Source organism: Oncorhynchus gorbuscha, linkage group LG05 (assembly GCF_021184085.1).
Source record: "Oncorhynchus gorbuscha isolate QuinsamMale2020 ecotype Even-year linkage group LG05, OgorEven_v1.0, whole genome shotgun sequence".
Taxonomy (NCBI): Eukaryota; Metazoa; Chordata; class Actinopteri; order Salmoniformes; family Salmonidae; genus Oncorhynchus; species Oncorhynchus gorbuscha.
Window position 1 is genome coordinate 1,698,885 of NC_060177.1, and position 15,816 is coordinate 1,714,700.

General features: G+C 50.6%; 2 protein-coding genes across 2 annotated transcripts in view; one reads left to right on the top strand and one right to left on the bottom strand.

Moving 5' to 3' along the window:
- LOC124035444 (GATOR complex protein WDR59-like) overlaps positions 1-6,181 on the bottom strand; it is a 67,430-nt gene extending 61,249 nt beyond the window's left edge. Inside the window, exons 1-5 of the mRNA XM_046348891.1 lie at positions 6,075-6,181; positions 4,505-4,554; positions 3,306-3,441; positions 262-347; positions 6-86 (exon numbers count right to left, since the gene is read on the bottom strand). Of these exons, the coding sequence (XP_046204847.1) occupies positions 6-86; positions 262-347; positions 3,306-3,441; positions 4,505-4,554; positions 6,075-6,128 (407 nt within the window). The 5' untranslated portion in view covers positions 6,129-6,181. The remainder of the gene's footprint in view (positions 1-5; positions 87-261; positions 348-3,305; positions 3,442-4,504; positions 4,555-6,074) is intronic.
- On the top strand, positions 6,172-15,814 carry LOC124035445 (RNA-binding protein NOB1-like). Its single transcript, XM_046348892.1, has 9 exons — positions 6,172-6,322; positions 6,572-6,704; positions 6,874-7,007; positions 7,834-7,905; positions 9,845-9,994; positions 11,088-11,363; positions 11,627-11,724; positions 13,549-13,693; positions 15,281-15,814. The coding sequence occupies exons 1-9, from the start codon at positions 6,230-6,232 to the stop codon at positions 15,542-15,544; spliced, it is 1,365 nt and encodes a 454-aa protein (XP_046204848.1). The 5' UTR covers positions 6,172-6,229; the 3' UTR covers positions 15,545-15,814.
- Positions 15,815-15,816: the final 2 nt, after the last annotated feature.

Here is a 15,816-nt window from a genome sequence, read left to right on the forward strand (position 1 = left end):
CCTACCTGGTATCCCAGATACAGATGTAGGTGTCTACAGAGCTGGTGACCAGATACTCCGGTTCGAACCAGGACCAGTCCAAGTCACTGTAAGATACAACCACAGTCAGTGACCTGGCAACATAGACCCCCAGTACATACCCAGACAGATCAGGCTGTGTCCCACATCGCACCATATCCCCTGTATAGGGCACTACTTCTGACCCATAGGGAAATAGGAGCCATTTGGGACCCAGCCCGCGGAGCATCTCCTCTGTGTTACCTGATGACTCGTGTGTGTCCCTGCAGGGTCGCGTGGACCTCCCCACAGCCATCACGCCATGTGTACAGGTCAACTCGCTGGTTACTCTGTAAGCATAAGCCCCTCGTCAGACAGGTCACAGACACGGGGTCTGTTCAGGACCAGGATGTTACGGTTCCATGTGGGAACCACTCTCACAGGATGCAGTTTTGACCTGAACAAAGATCTGGATCCAATCAGAAACTGACTAAGTCGCTCGGGATAAGAACTGAGCCTGCTCAACGACTCTCGGGATAAGACCTGAGCCTGCTCAACGACTCTCGGGATAAGACCTGAGCCTGCTCAATGACTCTCTGGATAAGACGACTCTCCGGATAAGAACTGAGCCTGCTCAACGACTCTCGGGATAAGACCTGAGCCTGCTCAACGACTCTCCGGATAAGACCTGAGCCTGCTCAATGACTCTCTGGATAAGACGACTCTCTGGATAAGACCTGAGCCTGCTCAACGACTCTCGGGATAAGACCTGAGCCTGCTCAATGACTCTCTGGATAAGACGACTCTCCGGATAAGAACTGAGCCTGCTCAACGACTCTCGGGATAAGACCTGAGCCTGCTCAACGACTCTCGGGATAAGACCTGAGCCTGCTCAACGACTCTCGGGATAAGACCTGAGCCTGCTCAATGACTCTCTGGATAAGACGACTCTCTGGATAAGACCTGAGCCTGCTCAACGACTCTCGGGATAAGACCTGAGCCTGCTCAATGACTCTCTGGATAAGACGACTCTCTGGATAAGACCTGAGCCTGCTCAACGACTCTCCGGATAAGACCTGAGCCTGCTCAACGACTCTCGGGATAAGACCTGAGCCTGCTCAACGACTCTCTGGATAAGACATGAGCCTGCTCAACGACTCTCTGGATAAGACGACTCTCTGGATAAGACCTGAGCCTGCTCAACGACTCTCTGGATAAGACCTGAGCCTGCTCAACGACTCTCTGGATAAGACGACTCTCTGGATAAGACCTGAGCCTGCTCAACGACTCTCTGGATAAGACGACTCTCGGGATAAGACCTGAGCCTGCTCAACGACTCTCGGGATAAGACCTGAGCCTGCTCAACGACTCTCTGGATAAGACGACTCTCTGGATAAGACCTGAGCCTGCTCAACGACTCTCCGGATAAGACCTGAGCCTGCTCAACGACTCTCAGGATAAGACCTGAGCCTGCTCAACGACTCTCAGGATAAGACCTGAGCCTGCTCAACAACTCTCTGGATAAGACGACTCTCGGGATAAGACCTGAGCCTGCTCAACGACTCTCGGGATAAGACCTGAGCCTGCTCAACGACTCTCGGGATAAGACCTGAGCCTGCTCAACGACTCTCTGGATAAGACATGAGCCTGCTCAACGACTCTCGGGATAAGACCTGAGCCTGCTCAACGACTCTCGGGATAAGACCTGAGCCTGCTCAACGACTCTCGGGATAAGACCTGAGCCTGCTCAACGACTCTCGGGATAAGACCTGAGCCTGCTCAACGACTCTCGGGATAAGACCTGAGCCTGCTCAACGACTCTCGGGATAAGACCTGAGCCTGCTCAACGACTCTCGGGATAAGACCTGAGCCTGCTCAACGACTCTCGGGATAAGACCTGAGCCTGCTCAACGACTCTCGGGATAAGACCTGAGCCTGCTCAACGACTCTCGGGATAAGACCTGAGCCTGCTCAACGACTCTCGGGATAAGACCTGAGCCTGCTCAACGACTCTCGGGATAAGACCTGAGCCTGCTCAACGACTCTCGGGATAAGACCTGAGCCTGCTCAACGACTCTCGGGATAAGACCTGAGCCTGCTCAACGACTCTCGGGATAAGACCTGAGCCTGCTCAACGACTCTCGGGATAAGACCTGAGCCTGCTCAACGACTCTCGGGATAAGACCTGAGCCTGCTCAACGACTCTCGGGATAAGACCTGAGCCTGCTCAACGACTCTCGGGATAAGACCTGAGCCTGCTCAACGACTCTCGGGATAAGACCTGAGCCTGCTCAACGACTCTCGGGATAAGACCTGAGCCTGCTCAACGACTCTCGGGATAAGACCTGAGCCTGCTCAACGACTCTCGGGATAAGACCTGAGCCTGCTCAACGACTCTCGGGATAAGACCTGAGCCTGCTCAACGACTCTCGGGATAAGACCTGAGCCTGCTCAACGACTCTCGGGATAAGACCTGAGCCTGCTCAACGACTCTCGGGATAAGACCTGAGCCTGCTCAACGACTCTCGGGATAAGACCTGAGCCTGCTCAACGACTCTCGGGATAAGACCTGAGCCTGCTCAACGACTCTCGGGATAAGACCTGAGCCTGCTCAACGACTCTCGGGATAAGACCTGAGCCTGCTCAACGACTCTCGGGATAAGACCTGAGCCTGCTCAACGACTCTCGGGATAAGACCTGAGCCTGCTCAACGACTCTCGGGATAAGACCTGAGCCTGCTCAACGACTCTCGGGATAAGACCTGAGCCTGCTCAACGACTCTCGGGATAAGACCTGAGCCTGCTCAACGACTCTCGGGATAAGACCTGAGCCTGCTCAACGACTCTCGGGATAAGACCTGAGCCTGCTCAACGACTCTCGGGATAAGACCTGAGCCTGCTCAACGACTCTCGGGATAAGACCTGAGCCTGCTCAACGACTCTCGGGATAAGACCTGAGCCTGCTCAACGACTCTCGGGATAAGACCTGAGCCTGCTCAACGACTCTCGGGATAAGACCTGAGCCTGCTCAACGGCTCTCGGGATAAGACCTGAGCCTGCTCAACGGCTCTCGGGATAAGACCTGAGCCTGCTCAACGACTCTCGGGATAAGACCTGAGCCTGCTCAACGACTCTCGGGATAAGACCTGAGCCTGCTCAACGACTCTCGGGATAAGACCTGAGCCTGCTCAACGACTCTCGGGATAAGAGCGGCATTAATAAATATAAAAAGTACATGTAAATCAACAGAATAATCTTTTACGCAATTTGATGACTTGTTGCTGTTTTTGTTGATGTTTGAACACTCACAGAGGCAGCGAAGACGTGGGACTCTGCCTTGTGGGGGTTCCACTGAACGGTCCCCACGTCCCATTTGCTCGGTCTGACAATCTTCCTGGGAGCTTCAGACGGAGTCTCCAGGTTCACCACATACAGAAACCTCCGTCTAAAGGAGAGGAGATCAAACACACAAGTCAACGCACACACACACACACACACACACACACACACACACACACACACACACACACACACACACACACACACACACACACACACGATTGGATGAAAATAGGTCACCTGACATGTCAACCTCCCATTTAAATCTGATTAATCCACAAATACACAACTAGCAGTGACTTGTGATATTACCAACATCGGTCAACGACTCTCCGGATAGACGTCGACTGAGGCAGAGCTACGGTGACTGAGGCAGAGCTACGGTGACTGAGGCAGAGCTACGGTGACTGAGGCAGAGCTACGGTGACTGAGGCAGAGCTACGGTGACTGAGGCAGAGCTACGGTGACTGAGGCAGAGCTACGGTGACTGAGGCAGAGCTACGGTGACTGAGGCAGAGCTACGGTGACTGAGGCAGAGCTACGGTGACTGAGGCAGAGCTACGGTGACTGAGGCAGAGCTACGGTGACTGAGGCAGAGCTACGGTGACTGAGGCAGAGCTACAGTGACTGAGGCAGAGCTACAGTGACTGAGGCAGAGCTACGGTGACTGAGGCAGAGCTACGGTGACTGAGGCAGAGCTACGGTGACTGAGGCAGAGCTACAGTGACTGAGGCAGAGCTACAGTGACTGAGGCAGAGCTACAGTGACTGAGGCAGAGCTACAGTGACTGAGGCAGAGCTACGGTGACTGAGGCAGAGCTACGGTGACGTCGACTGAGGCAGAGCTACGGTGACTGAGGCAGAGCTATAGTGACTGAGGCAGAGCTACGGTGACTGAGGCAGAGCTACAGTGACTGAGGCAGAGCTACGGTGACGTAGCTATAGCAGAGCTATAGTGATGTTGACTGAGGCAGAGCTACAGTGACGTTGACTGAGGCAGAGCTACAGTGACGTTGACTGAGGCAGAGCTACAGTGGCTGAGGCAGAGCTACAGTGGCTGAGGCAGAGCTACAGTGGCTGAGGCAGAGCTACAGTGGCTGAGGCAGAGCTACAGTGATGTTGACTGTCTGGTGATGGTGCTGTAATGTGTGGTAAAGGACTGGTACACACCCTGACAGGACAGCATGTCGACCCAGGCAGTCCACAGACATGGCAGTGGCCTGGAAAGATAACAGCATGTTATTATGGTTATGTACGTTGTTCGGGGGCAGATCAGCTGTAATACTGCAGAGACATTGATGGAGGCTACAATCTAATTGACATTTTTCAACTCTGCTGTGATGCTTCACAAACGTTCTGAAACTTTCTATTCTTATAGTTTCTACAGATTGTAAATTAAAGTCAAACATTTTTTTCTTATTATTATGCAATTGACTATGACTTTTTAAAAACACCCAGCAGTGCTATCTGCAGAGTTAGCTCCAGGTAAATGTTGCAATTCTTCAGCCATTCCTGGACCTGTGACCAAAAATGACTACTATTATTATTCTGTAACACGTGTGGTGAGTTTACTAGTCAATGAAGAGCATGTGAGCATTATGATGCAGAGGGCCAGTTTAAAACCATTTAGCCAGCAGCATCTGAGTCAGCAGTGCAGCATGTTTGGTTAGTTTACTAGTCAATGAAGAGCATGTGAGCATTATGATGCAGAGGGCCAGTTTAAAACCATTTAGCCAGCAGCATCTGAGTCAACAGTGCAGCATGTTTGGTTAGTTTACTAGTCAATGAAGAGCATGTGAGCATTATGATGCAGAGGGCCAGTTTAGGACCATTTAGCCAGCAGCATCTGAGTCAACAGTGCAGCATGTTTGGTTAGTTTACTAGTCAATGAAGAGCATGTGAGCATTATGATGCAGAGGGCCAGTTTAGGACCATTTAGCCAGCAGCATCTGAGTCAACAGTACAGCATGTTTGGTGACCTGGTGCATTAGACCTGTTGTAACAAAACACTGTCTGTACACTGGATGTGTGACCTGGTGCATTGGACCTGGTGAAACAAAACACTGTCTGAAGACTGGATGTGTGACCTGGTGCATTGGACCTGTTGAAACAAAACACTGTCTGAAGACTGGATGTGTGACCTGGTGCATTAGACCTGTTGAAACAAAACACTGTCTGTACACTGGATGTGTGACCTGGTGCATTGGACCTGTTGAAACAAAACACTGTCTGTACACTGGATGTGTGACCTGTTGAAACAAAACCATGTCTGAACACTGGATGTGTGACCTGGTGCATTAGACCTGTTGAAACAAAACACTGTCTGAAGACTGGATGTGTGACCTGGTGCATTGGACCTGTTGAAACAAAACACTGTCTGTACACTGGATGTGTGACCTGTTGAAACAAAACACTGTCTGAAGACTGGATGTGTGACCTGGTGCATTGGACCTGTTGAAACAAAACACTGTCTGAACACTGGATGTGTGACCTGGTGCATTGGACCTGGTGAAACAAAAATGCAACAATCCTGCGACTGAGTGTGACATCATTTCACTGTGACACTTTCAGATACTCTCTGACTACTCAGAAGGATAACAGCTCCCACCTGTTTCACTGGGAACAGCATGACAACACCACAGACCGAAGGGGAAAGTTATACATCTCTTTGGCAACACATTGCGAATTAGCTAGTTACATGTCACCCAACTCTGAATTAAACCCTGTTTTACTCAAGTACCTGCGCATCTCGCAATTCCACCACCACATTCTCACTACTCCAGCGAGCCGCCATCTTCCTCTACGGCAACAACATCAACAAGACGTCACACGACGCTCTGTCTCTCAAATCACGGACAGCGCGAGAACTACTTCCGGTCTTCTGATTGGTTGGTGATGACGCGGACGTCGCTATCCAAGATGGCGGCTTCCATGGTGGAACATGTTGTCGTAGACGCAGGAGGATTTTTGAAGAAAGCACTTCTTCAGGTGAGGTTTAAACTGTGTCACATATCAGTAGAGATGTTCCGTCCCCCAGGATCAGAAGTATTTAATACGAGTAACTTTTTATCACAAACTGCGTGCTTTGTCTCAGGTCTGGATAGCGAGTTTTAACGTGGTCCATCCTGTTTAAATGGCCACATCAACATCATGTAGCTGCGTATATTATAATTTATACATTACTGTAAATATTGCCCTTCCCCCCCCATATGTATATACATGTATTTTATTTTGTAGGACATCGGGAAGAATATCTACACGCTGAAGGATGTAGTCGAGGAAATTAGGGACAAGCCAACCCGGAGGAGCCTGTCATTCCTACCATATCAACTCAACTTCAGAGAGCCGTACCCAGAGGACATCAGATTAGGTAGCTAAGGTTTTTTAAATGACTCATTTGGTCAGTTTTGGTTGTTTGATTTGTTGTACTGGATATTTGTTTTTGTATACAAATCTGCCTCTCCAACATCACCTCTATAGTTGTTGATGATATTTCATGAATTGTGATGCTGGTACTGAGTGTTGAGGTCTGTGTTCAGTGACTGAGTTCTCCAAGAAGACGGGAGACTACCCCAGCCTTTCTGCCACAGACATCAAGGTGTTGGCTCTGACATACCAGTTGGAGAGGGAAAACGTTGGGACGGACCACCTGAAGAAAGAACCTGAGGTCAAGGTAAGACAGGGAACAATGAGACCTGAGGTCAAGGTAAGACAGGGAACAATGAGACCTGAGGTCAAGGTAAGACAGGGAACAATGAGATCTGAGGTCAAGGTAAGACAGGGAACAATGAGATCTGAGGTCAAGGTAAGACAGGGAACAATGAGATCTGAGGTCAAGGTAAGACAGGGAACAATGAGATCTGAGGTCAAGGTAAGACAGGGAACAATGAGACCTGAGGTCAAGGTAAGACCGGGAACAATGAGATCTGAGGTCAAGGTAAGACCGGGAACAATGAGATCTGAGGTCAAGGTAAGACCGGGAACAATGAGACCTGAGGTCAAGGTAAGACCGGGAACAATGAGACCTGAGGTCAAGGTAAGACAGGGAACAATGAGACCTGAGGTCAAGGTAAGACAGGGAACAATGAGACCTGAGGTCAAGGTAAGACAGGGAACAATGAGACCTGAGGTCAAATGGAACCCTATATTCTTTCTGCACTATATAGGGAATCGGGTCCCATAGGACTCTGGTCTAATGCACACATGACTGTAAGTCGCTTTGGATAAAAGCGTCTGCTAAATGGCATATATTATTATTATTATTATAAAGTAGTGCACTATATAGGGAATAGGGTCCCATAGGACTCTGGTCTAAAGTAGTGCACTATATAGGGAATAGGGTCCCATAGGACTCTGGTCTAAAGTAGTGCACTATATAGGGAACAGGGTGCCATGTGGGACACAACCAGTGAAACAGACTAGTTATCACACAGAACCCTGAGTATTGTAAGTGTCTCAAGAGGTCCACATCACAGCTTTGACATGTAGTCTGTTGTCAGGTCCAGGTGTGCAGTACAAGGAGACATCCAGAGGCTCCCGTTGGCGTGGCAGGGTTCCACTTCCCCTCAAAGGTACAGTTTCAAAAATATATTTTTATTTATCCGTTATTTTACCAGGTCAGTTGACTGAGAACACATTCTCATTTACAGCAACGACCTGGGGAATAGTTACAGGGGAGAGGAGGGGGATGAATGAGCCAATTGTAAACTGGGGATTATTAGGTGACCGTGATGGTTTGGGTGCCAGATTGGGAATTTAGTGAGGACACCGGGGTTCACACCTCTACTCTTACGATAAGTGCCATGGGATCTTTTAATGACCTCAGAGTCAGGACACCCGTTTAACGTCCCATCCGAAAGACATCACCCTACACAGGGCAGTGTCCCCAATCACTGCCCTGGGGCATTGGGATATTTTTTAGACCAGAGGAAAGAGTGCCTCCTAATGGCTCTCCAACACCACTTCCAGCAGCATCTGGTCTCCCATCCAGGGACTGACCAGGACCAACCCTGCTGAGCTTCAGAAGCAAGTCAGCAGTGGTATGCTGCTGGTTAACATAGTGGGATGCAGGGTGGTCTGCTGCTGGTTAACACAGTGGGATACAGGGTGGTCTGCTGCTGGTTAACACAGTGGGATACAGGGTGGTCTGCTGCTGGTTAACACAGTGGGATGCAGGGTGGTCTGCTGCTGGTTAACACAGTGGGATGCAGGGTGGTCTGCTGATGGTTAACACAGTGGGATGCAGGGTGGTCTGCTGCTGGTTAACACAGTGGGATGCAGGGTGGTCTGCTGCTGGTTAACACAGTGGGATACAGGGTGGTCTGCTGCTGGTTAACACAGTGGGATGCAGGGTGGTCTGCTGCTGGTTAACATAGTGGGATACAGGGTGGTCTGCTGCTGGTTAACATAGTGGGATACAGGGTGGTATGCTGCTGGTTAACATAGTGGGATACAGGGTGGTCTGCTGCTGGTTAACATAGTGGGATGCAGGGTGGTCTGCTGCTGGTTAACATAGTGGGATACAGGGTGGTCTGCTGCTGGTTAACATAGTGGGATACAGGGTGGTCTGCTGCTGGTTAACATAGTGGGATGCAGGGTGGTCTGCTGCTGGTTAAAGCCAACAGTGGGATGCAGGGTGGTCTGCTGCTGGTTAACATAGTGGGATGCAGGGTGGTCTGCTGCTGGTTAACATGGTGGTATGCTGCTGGTTAACACAGTGGGATGCAGGGTGGTCTGCTGCTGGTTAACACAGTGGGATGCAGGGTGGTCTGCTGCTGGTTAAAGCCAACAGTGGGATGCAGGGTGGTCTGCTGCTGGTTAAAACAGTGGGATGCAGGGTGGTCTGCTGCTGGTTAACATAGTGGGATACAGGGTGGTCTGCTGCTGGTTAACACAGTGGGATACAGGGTGGTCTGCTGCTGGTTAACATAGTGGGATACAGGGTGGTCTGCTGCTGGTTAAAGCCAACAGTGGGATGCAGGGTGGTCTGCTGCTGGTTAAAGCCAACAGTGGGATGCAGGGTGGTCTGCTGCTGGTTAACATAGTGGGATACAGGGTGGTCTGCTGCTGGTTAAAGCCAACAGTGGGATGCAGGGTGGTCTGCTGCTGGTTAAAGCCAACAGTGGGATGCAGGGTGGTCTGCTGCTGGTTAAAGCCAACAGTGGGATGCAGGGTGGTCTGCTGCTGGTTAACATAGTGGGATACAGGGTGGTCTGCTGCTGGTTAACATAGTGGGATACAGGGTGGTCTGCTGCTGGTTAACACAGTGGTATGCAGGGTGGTCTGCTGCTGGTTAAGGCCAAACAATGACATGAAATCAACTCTGTTGTTAACCAGAGTACTGATCCGTGTGCATGTTGAGGTGTTAGACTAACTAAATGAACAACTTAAAAAGACATCTAGAATAACAATGTGAACCATGTGGGATGATCATTAGTACCAATCAACCACTTCTGAACCAACCATCTAGAATAATAGTTAAGAGTTCTCCTCTTCTCCTCCGTGGTCCAGAGGCCAGCTGATGGGCTGTTCAGGGGCAGACGGAGGCCAGCAGCACAGACACAGCACAGCTATAACCCTCCAGAGATCGGAGAGTACAACAGCTTCCAGTTCTGGAGGAATCCTCTGCCCTGCTTCGACACTGACCTGCTGGAACTAGTGGTGAGTAGAACACACACGACCTCTGACCTGCTATAACACACACTACCTCTGACCTGCTAGAACTAGAACACACACTACCTCTGACCTGCTAGAACACACACTACCTCTGACCTGCTAGAACTAGAACACACACTACCTCTGACCTGCTATAACACACACTACCTCTGACCTGCTATACCTAGAACACACACTACCTCTGACCTGCTATAACTAGAACACACACTACCTCTGACCTGCTATAACTAGAACACACACTACCTCTGACCTGCTATAACACACACTACCTCTGACCTGCTATAACACACACTACCTCTGACCTGCTATAACACACACTACCTCTGACCTGCTATAACACACACTACCTCTGACCTGCTATAACTAGAACACACACTACCTCTGACCTGCTAGAACACACACTACCTCTGACCTGCTAGAACACACACTACCTCTGACCTGCTAGAACACACACTACCTCTGACCTGCTAGAACACACACTACCTCTGACCTGCTAGAACACACACTACCTCTGACCTGCTAGAACACACACTACCTCTGACCTGCTAGAACACACACTACCTCTGACCTGCTAGAACTAGAACACACACTACCTCTGACCTGCTAGAACTAGAACACACACTACCTCTGACCTGCTAGAACTAGAACACACACTACCTCTGACCTGCTATAACACACACTACCTCTGACCTGCTAGAACACACACTACCTCTGACCTGCTAGAACACACACTACCTCTGACCTGCTAGAACTAGAACACACACTACCTCTGACCTGCTAGAACTAGAACACACACTACCTCTGACCTGCTAGAACTAGAACACACACTACCTCTGACCTGCTAGAACACACACTACCTCTGACCTGCTATAACTGTCTCTCTGCCTCTCTGTCTGTCTCTCTCTGTGTGTCTCTCTCTCTGTGTGTCTCTCTCTCTGTGTGTCTCTCTCTGTGTGTCTCTCTCTCTGTGTCTCTCTCTCTCTCTCTCTCTCTCTGTGTCTCTCTGTGTGTCTCTGTGTCTCTCTGTGTGTCTCTCTGTCTCTGATTAATTGATGTGGTCCTTGTTATTTACCTGCAGAACATTGAGGACCTGTCAATATCAGACAGTGGAGCAGCAGACACTGTCCACACAGAACCTGAAACCGGGTCAGAGGAACACAAACACTCAGAGAATCATTCAGAGGAGCACGGCAGTGGATCGGAGGAGGAGGAGGAGGAGGAAGATGAGGAGGAGGAGGATGGCGGCGGTTGGATCACCCCTAGCAACATTAAACAGGTCCAGATGGAGACGGGGATCTGGGCGTCGCCTGTGGACGTTAAAGTGGCGTGTCTCACCACCGACTTCGCTATGCAGGTACTGAGGCCCAAATGATAGTGCACTACTTTAACCAGGGCCCATAGGTAGTGCATAAGTAGTACACTATATAGGGAATTGGGTTGCCATTTGGGACTTAACATTTAAGATTCTGGTTAAACGAACTCTAATAGTTCAGCGAACTCCTCTTTGTCTACGTAACTGTCCCCGAGTGGTAATAGTTGACGTTGATTTTAGATGTACACATTCAGAACCATGCGTTTGTTTGGTCGACTGTTGACTGAAGCCGGTTTGTTCAACAGAACGTCCTGATTCAGATCGGGCTCCATGTCCTCTCTGTGAATGGGATGCTGATCAAACAGTCCAGGAATTACATCCTGCGATGCCACGCCTGTTTTAAGTGAGTACCACTTCCACGCTGAACGCTCAACGTTGTAAAATACATTTACAAATCCGTGTTATTCAATTATTACACCCACAATGCCTGCCGCGCGCCAACCTGCGTCTGCCCCCACACTGCCTGGCGCGCGCCAACCTGCGTCTGCCCCCACACTGCCTGGCGCGCGCCAACCTGCGTCTGCCCCCACACTGCCTGCCGCGCGCCAACCTGCGTCTGCCCCAACCTGCGTCTGCCCCCACAATGGCTGCCGCGCGCCAACCTGCGTCTGCCCCCACACTGCCTGGCGCGCGCCAACCTGCGTCTGCCCCCACACTGCCTGGCGCGCGCCAACCTGCGTCTGCCCCCACACTGCCTGGCGCGCGCCAACCTCCGTCTGCCCCCACACTGCCTGGCGCGCGCCAACCTGCGTCTGCCCCCACACTGCCTGGCGCGCGCCAACCTGCGTCTGCCCCAACCTGCGTCTGCCCCCACAATGGCTGCCGCGCGCCAACCTGCGTCTGCCCCCACACTGCCTGCCGCGCGCCAACCTGCGTCTGCCCCCACACTGCCTGCCGCGCGCCAACCTGCGTCTGCCCCCACACTGCCTGCCGCGCGCCAACCTGCGTCTGCCCCCACACTGCCTGGCGCGCGCCAACCTGCGTCTGCCCCCACACTGCCTGGCGCGCGCCAACCTGCGTCTGCCCCCACACTGCCTGGCGCTCGCCAACCTGCGTCTGCCCCCACACTGCCTGGCGCTCGCCAACCTGCGTCTGCCCCCACACTGCCTGGCGCTCGCCAACCTGCGTCTGCCCCCACACTGCCTGGCGCTCGCCAACCTGCGTCTGCCCCCACACTGCCTGGCGCGCGCCAACCTGCGTTGCCAAAATAGAAGTCCTGCCTCTCCCATCTCCTCATTGGTTTATAGAAGCAGGTACCCATTGTGCCATCTCCTCATTGGTTTATAGAAGCAGGTACCCACAGCCCATCTCATTGGTTTATAGAAGCAGGTACCCACAGCCCATCTCCTCATTGGTTTATAGAAGCAGGTACCCATTGTGCCATCTCCTCATTGGTTTATAGAAGCAGGTACCCACAGCCCATCTCCTCATTGTTTTATAGAAGCAGGTACCCTCATGCCATCTCCTCATTGGTTATACCCACGTGGGTGATTGAAAGACTAAATGTTTTGCCAGTCGTTGTGGTAATACTATGAAAGTGAAATGCCAATAACCATATAAGTTCAAAGATGAAAAGGCCTGGGAGGAGAGATGACTAGAAACGATTCAGTTGACCGTTTTGTGTGGATTAATTGTAGAGGACCTTGTGCATTTCAGGTAAAATAACAACTCAATGTTTATATCCCAGGACAAATTAGCTAGCACTTGCTAACTAGCTAAATAGGACAAATTAGCTAGCACTTGCTAGCTAACTAGCTAAATAGGACAAATTAGCTAGCAAGTGCAAGCTAACTAGCTAAATAGGACAAATTAGCTAGCAAGCTAACTAGCTAATTAGGACAAATTAGCTAGCACTTGCTAGCTAACTAGCTAAATTGGCATACATGTTTAATGCTTTTCTACCTGTCCCCAAATGAATGCCATTGGTTCAGTTTGTTTTGATATTGTGATCGCGTTTGGTGTCGGGGGACAAAATACATTTACGCACAACAGCGCAGCCGGTTTGGGTTCCGTGTTCGCAGTAAATAAAAACACACCCGTTGATGTCACGAGGACCCGTTTTTAGTAATTAGACAACTTTTTTAATATTAGGAAACTTGTTCTCAACCTTGGTCTTTAAGAAGCTTAATTCAAACGGACAGTCTGACCTTTTCTCTCTCTGTTGTAGGACCACCACCAACATGAATAAGGTTTTCTGTCCACACTGTGGCAACAGAACGCTGAAGAAGATAGCCGTGACTGTCAGCGAGGACGGAAACATCCAGATGCATTTCTCAAAGAACCCCAAAGTGCTCAACCCCAAAGGGAAGAGGGTAAGTGGATGAAATGGTACCAGACCCACATCATACTGTAGTAGGAAACACATCTTCAACCCCAAAGGAAACAGGGTAAGTGGATGAAATGGTACCAGACCCACATCATACTGTAGTAGGAAACACATCTTCAACCCCAAAGGAAACAGGGTAAGTGGATGAAATGGTACCAGACCCACATCATACTGTAGTAGGAAACACATCTTCAACCCCAAAGGAAACAAGGTAAGTGGATGAAATGGGACCAGACCCACATCATACTGTAGTAGGAAACATCTTCAACCGCCAAAGGAAACAGGGTAAGTGGATGAAATGGTACCAGACCCCAGACTAGTCAGTTGGGGGAAGGGGGGTACCTAGTCAGTTGGGGGAAGGGGGATACCTAGTCAGTTGGGGGAAAGGGGGATACCTAGTCAGTTGGGGGAAAGGGGGATACCTAGTCAGTTGGGGGAAAGGGGGGATACCTAGTCAGTTGGGGGAAAGGGGGTACCTAGTCAGTTGGGGAAAAGGGGGGTACCTAGTCAGTTGGGGAAAAGGGGGGTACCTAGTCAGTTGGGGAAAAGGGGGGTACCTAGTCAGTTGGGGAAAAGGGGGGTACCTAGTCAGTTGGGGAAAAGGGGGGTACCTAGTCAGTTGGGGAAAGGGGGGTACCTAGTTAGTTGGGGGAAGGGGGGTACCTAGTCAGTTGGGGGAAGGGGGGTACCTAGTCAGTTGGGGGGTACCTAGTCAGTTGGGGGAAGGGGGGTACCTAGTCAGTTGGGGGAAGGGGGTACCTAGTCAGTTGGGGGAAGGGGGGACCTAGTCAGTTGGGGGAAGGGGGGTACCTAGTCAGTTGGGGGAAGTCAGTTGGGGGGGGGACCTAGTCAGTTGGGGGAAGGGGGGGACCTAGTCAGTTGGGGGAAGGGGGGTACCTAGTCAGTTGGGGGAAGGGGGGTACCTAGTCAGTTGGGGGAAGGGGGACCTAGTCAGTTGGGGGAAGGGGGACCTAGTCAGTTGGAGGAAGGGGGGGACCTAGTCAGTTGAACAACAGAATGCATTTAACTGCCTTGTTCAGTGGGCAGAACAACAGATTTTTACCTTGTTAGCTCTGGGATTTGATCCAGCAACCTTTCAGTTACTGGCTCAGCTTCACCCCTCTGTTACTGCTACAGACTAGCTTCTCCACTCTGTTACTGCTACAGACTAGCTTCTCCACTCTGTTACTGCTACAGACTAGCTTCACCCCTCTGTTACTGCTACAGACGAGCTTCTCCACTCTGTTACTGCTACAGACTAGCTTCTCCACTCTGTTACTGCTACAGACTAGCTTCTCCACTCTGTTACTGCTACAGACTAGCTTCTCCACTCTGTTACTGCTACAGACTAGCTTCTCCACTCTGTTACTGCTACAGACGAGCTTCTCCACTCTGTTACTGCTACAGACGAGCTTCTCCACTCTGTTACTGCTACAGACGAGCTTCTCCACTCTGTTACTGCTACAGACGAGCTTCTCCACTCTGTTACTGCTACAGACTAGCGTTCACCATTGCTTATTGTAAATGATTGAGGTGGAATGCTAATCTAATGTCCGCTCTCTGTTCCCCGTAGTACTCACTGCCCCTGCCACAAGGGGGCAAACACGGCAGCAACCCCCACCTGGTGGAGGACCAGCGTTTCCCCCAGCAGCGCGTGTCCCGTAAGGCTCGCCAGAAGACGGACGTCTTAAACCCAGACTACCTGGCCGGGGGCGGCTCACCTTTCTCTGATCACGACATCTACAGCCGCTCTGCCAACCTGCACATCACAGACGGCGCGGGCGGAGGGGGTCGGAGGCGGGCCAACCCCAACGCTGCCCGCAAGAAGAAATGTTGAAGAATCGGAAGCCATTTTCATTTTCTACACGCCAAGTTCCACTAAAGAGAAATCCCAGAAACTGAACTGTGAAGATAGCTGGATTTAATACTGATGTTTTGTATAAAAAAAATTTAAAAAATTAAAAGGTAAACTTAATGAATTCCAGGTTCAAATAATGTCATACAGTAACTAAACTACCAAGTTTGTAAAAGCCTGACGGTATTTCAAGGCTTGTCTGTAACCTGCTCTGACATTTGATTGGTCTAATTAAAAACACAGTTCAAGACGCC

What these genes read in the sequence shown, in the direction of transcription:
- LOC124035445 (XM_046348892.1), top strand. Translation starts at nt 6,230, where the DNA reads ATGACGCGGACGTCGCTATCCAAGATGGCGGCTTCCATGGTGGAACAT. An exon ending in CTGACCTGCTGGAACTAGTG is followed by an intron (nt 9,995 to 11,087) that starts GTGAGTAGAACA and finishes ATTTACCTGCAG; the next exon opens with AACATTGAGGACCTGTCAAT. An exon ending in TCAACCCCAAAGGGAAGAGG is followed by an intron (nt 13,694 to 15,280) that starts GTAAGTGGATGA and finishes TGTTCCCCGTAG; the next exon opens with TACTCACTGCCCCTGCCACA.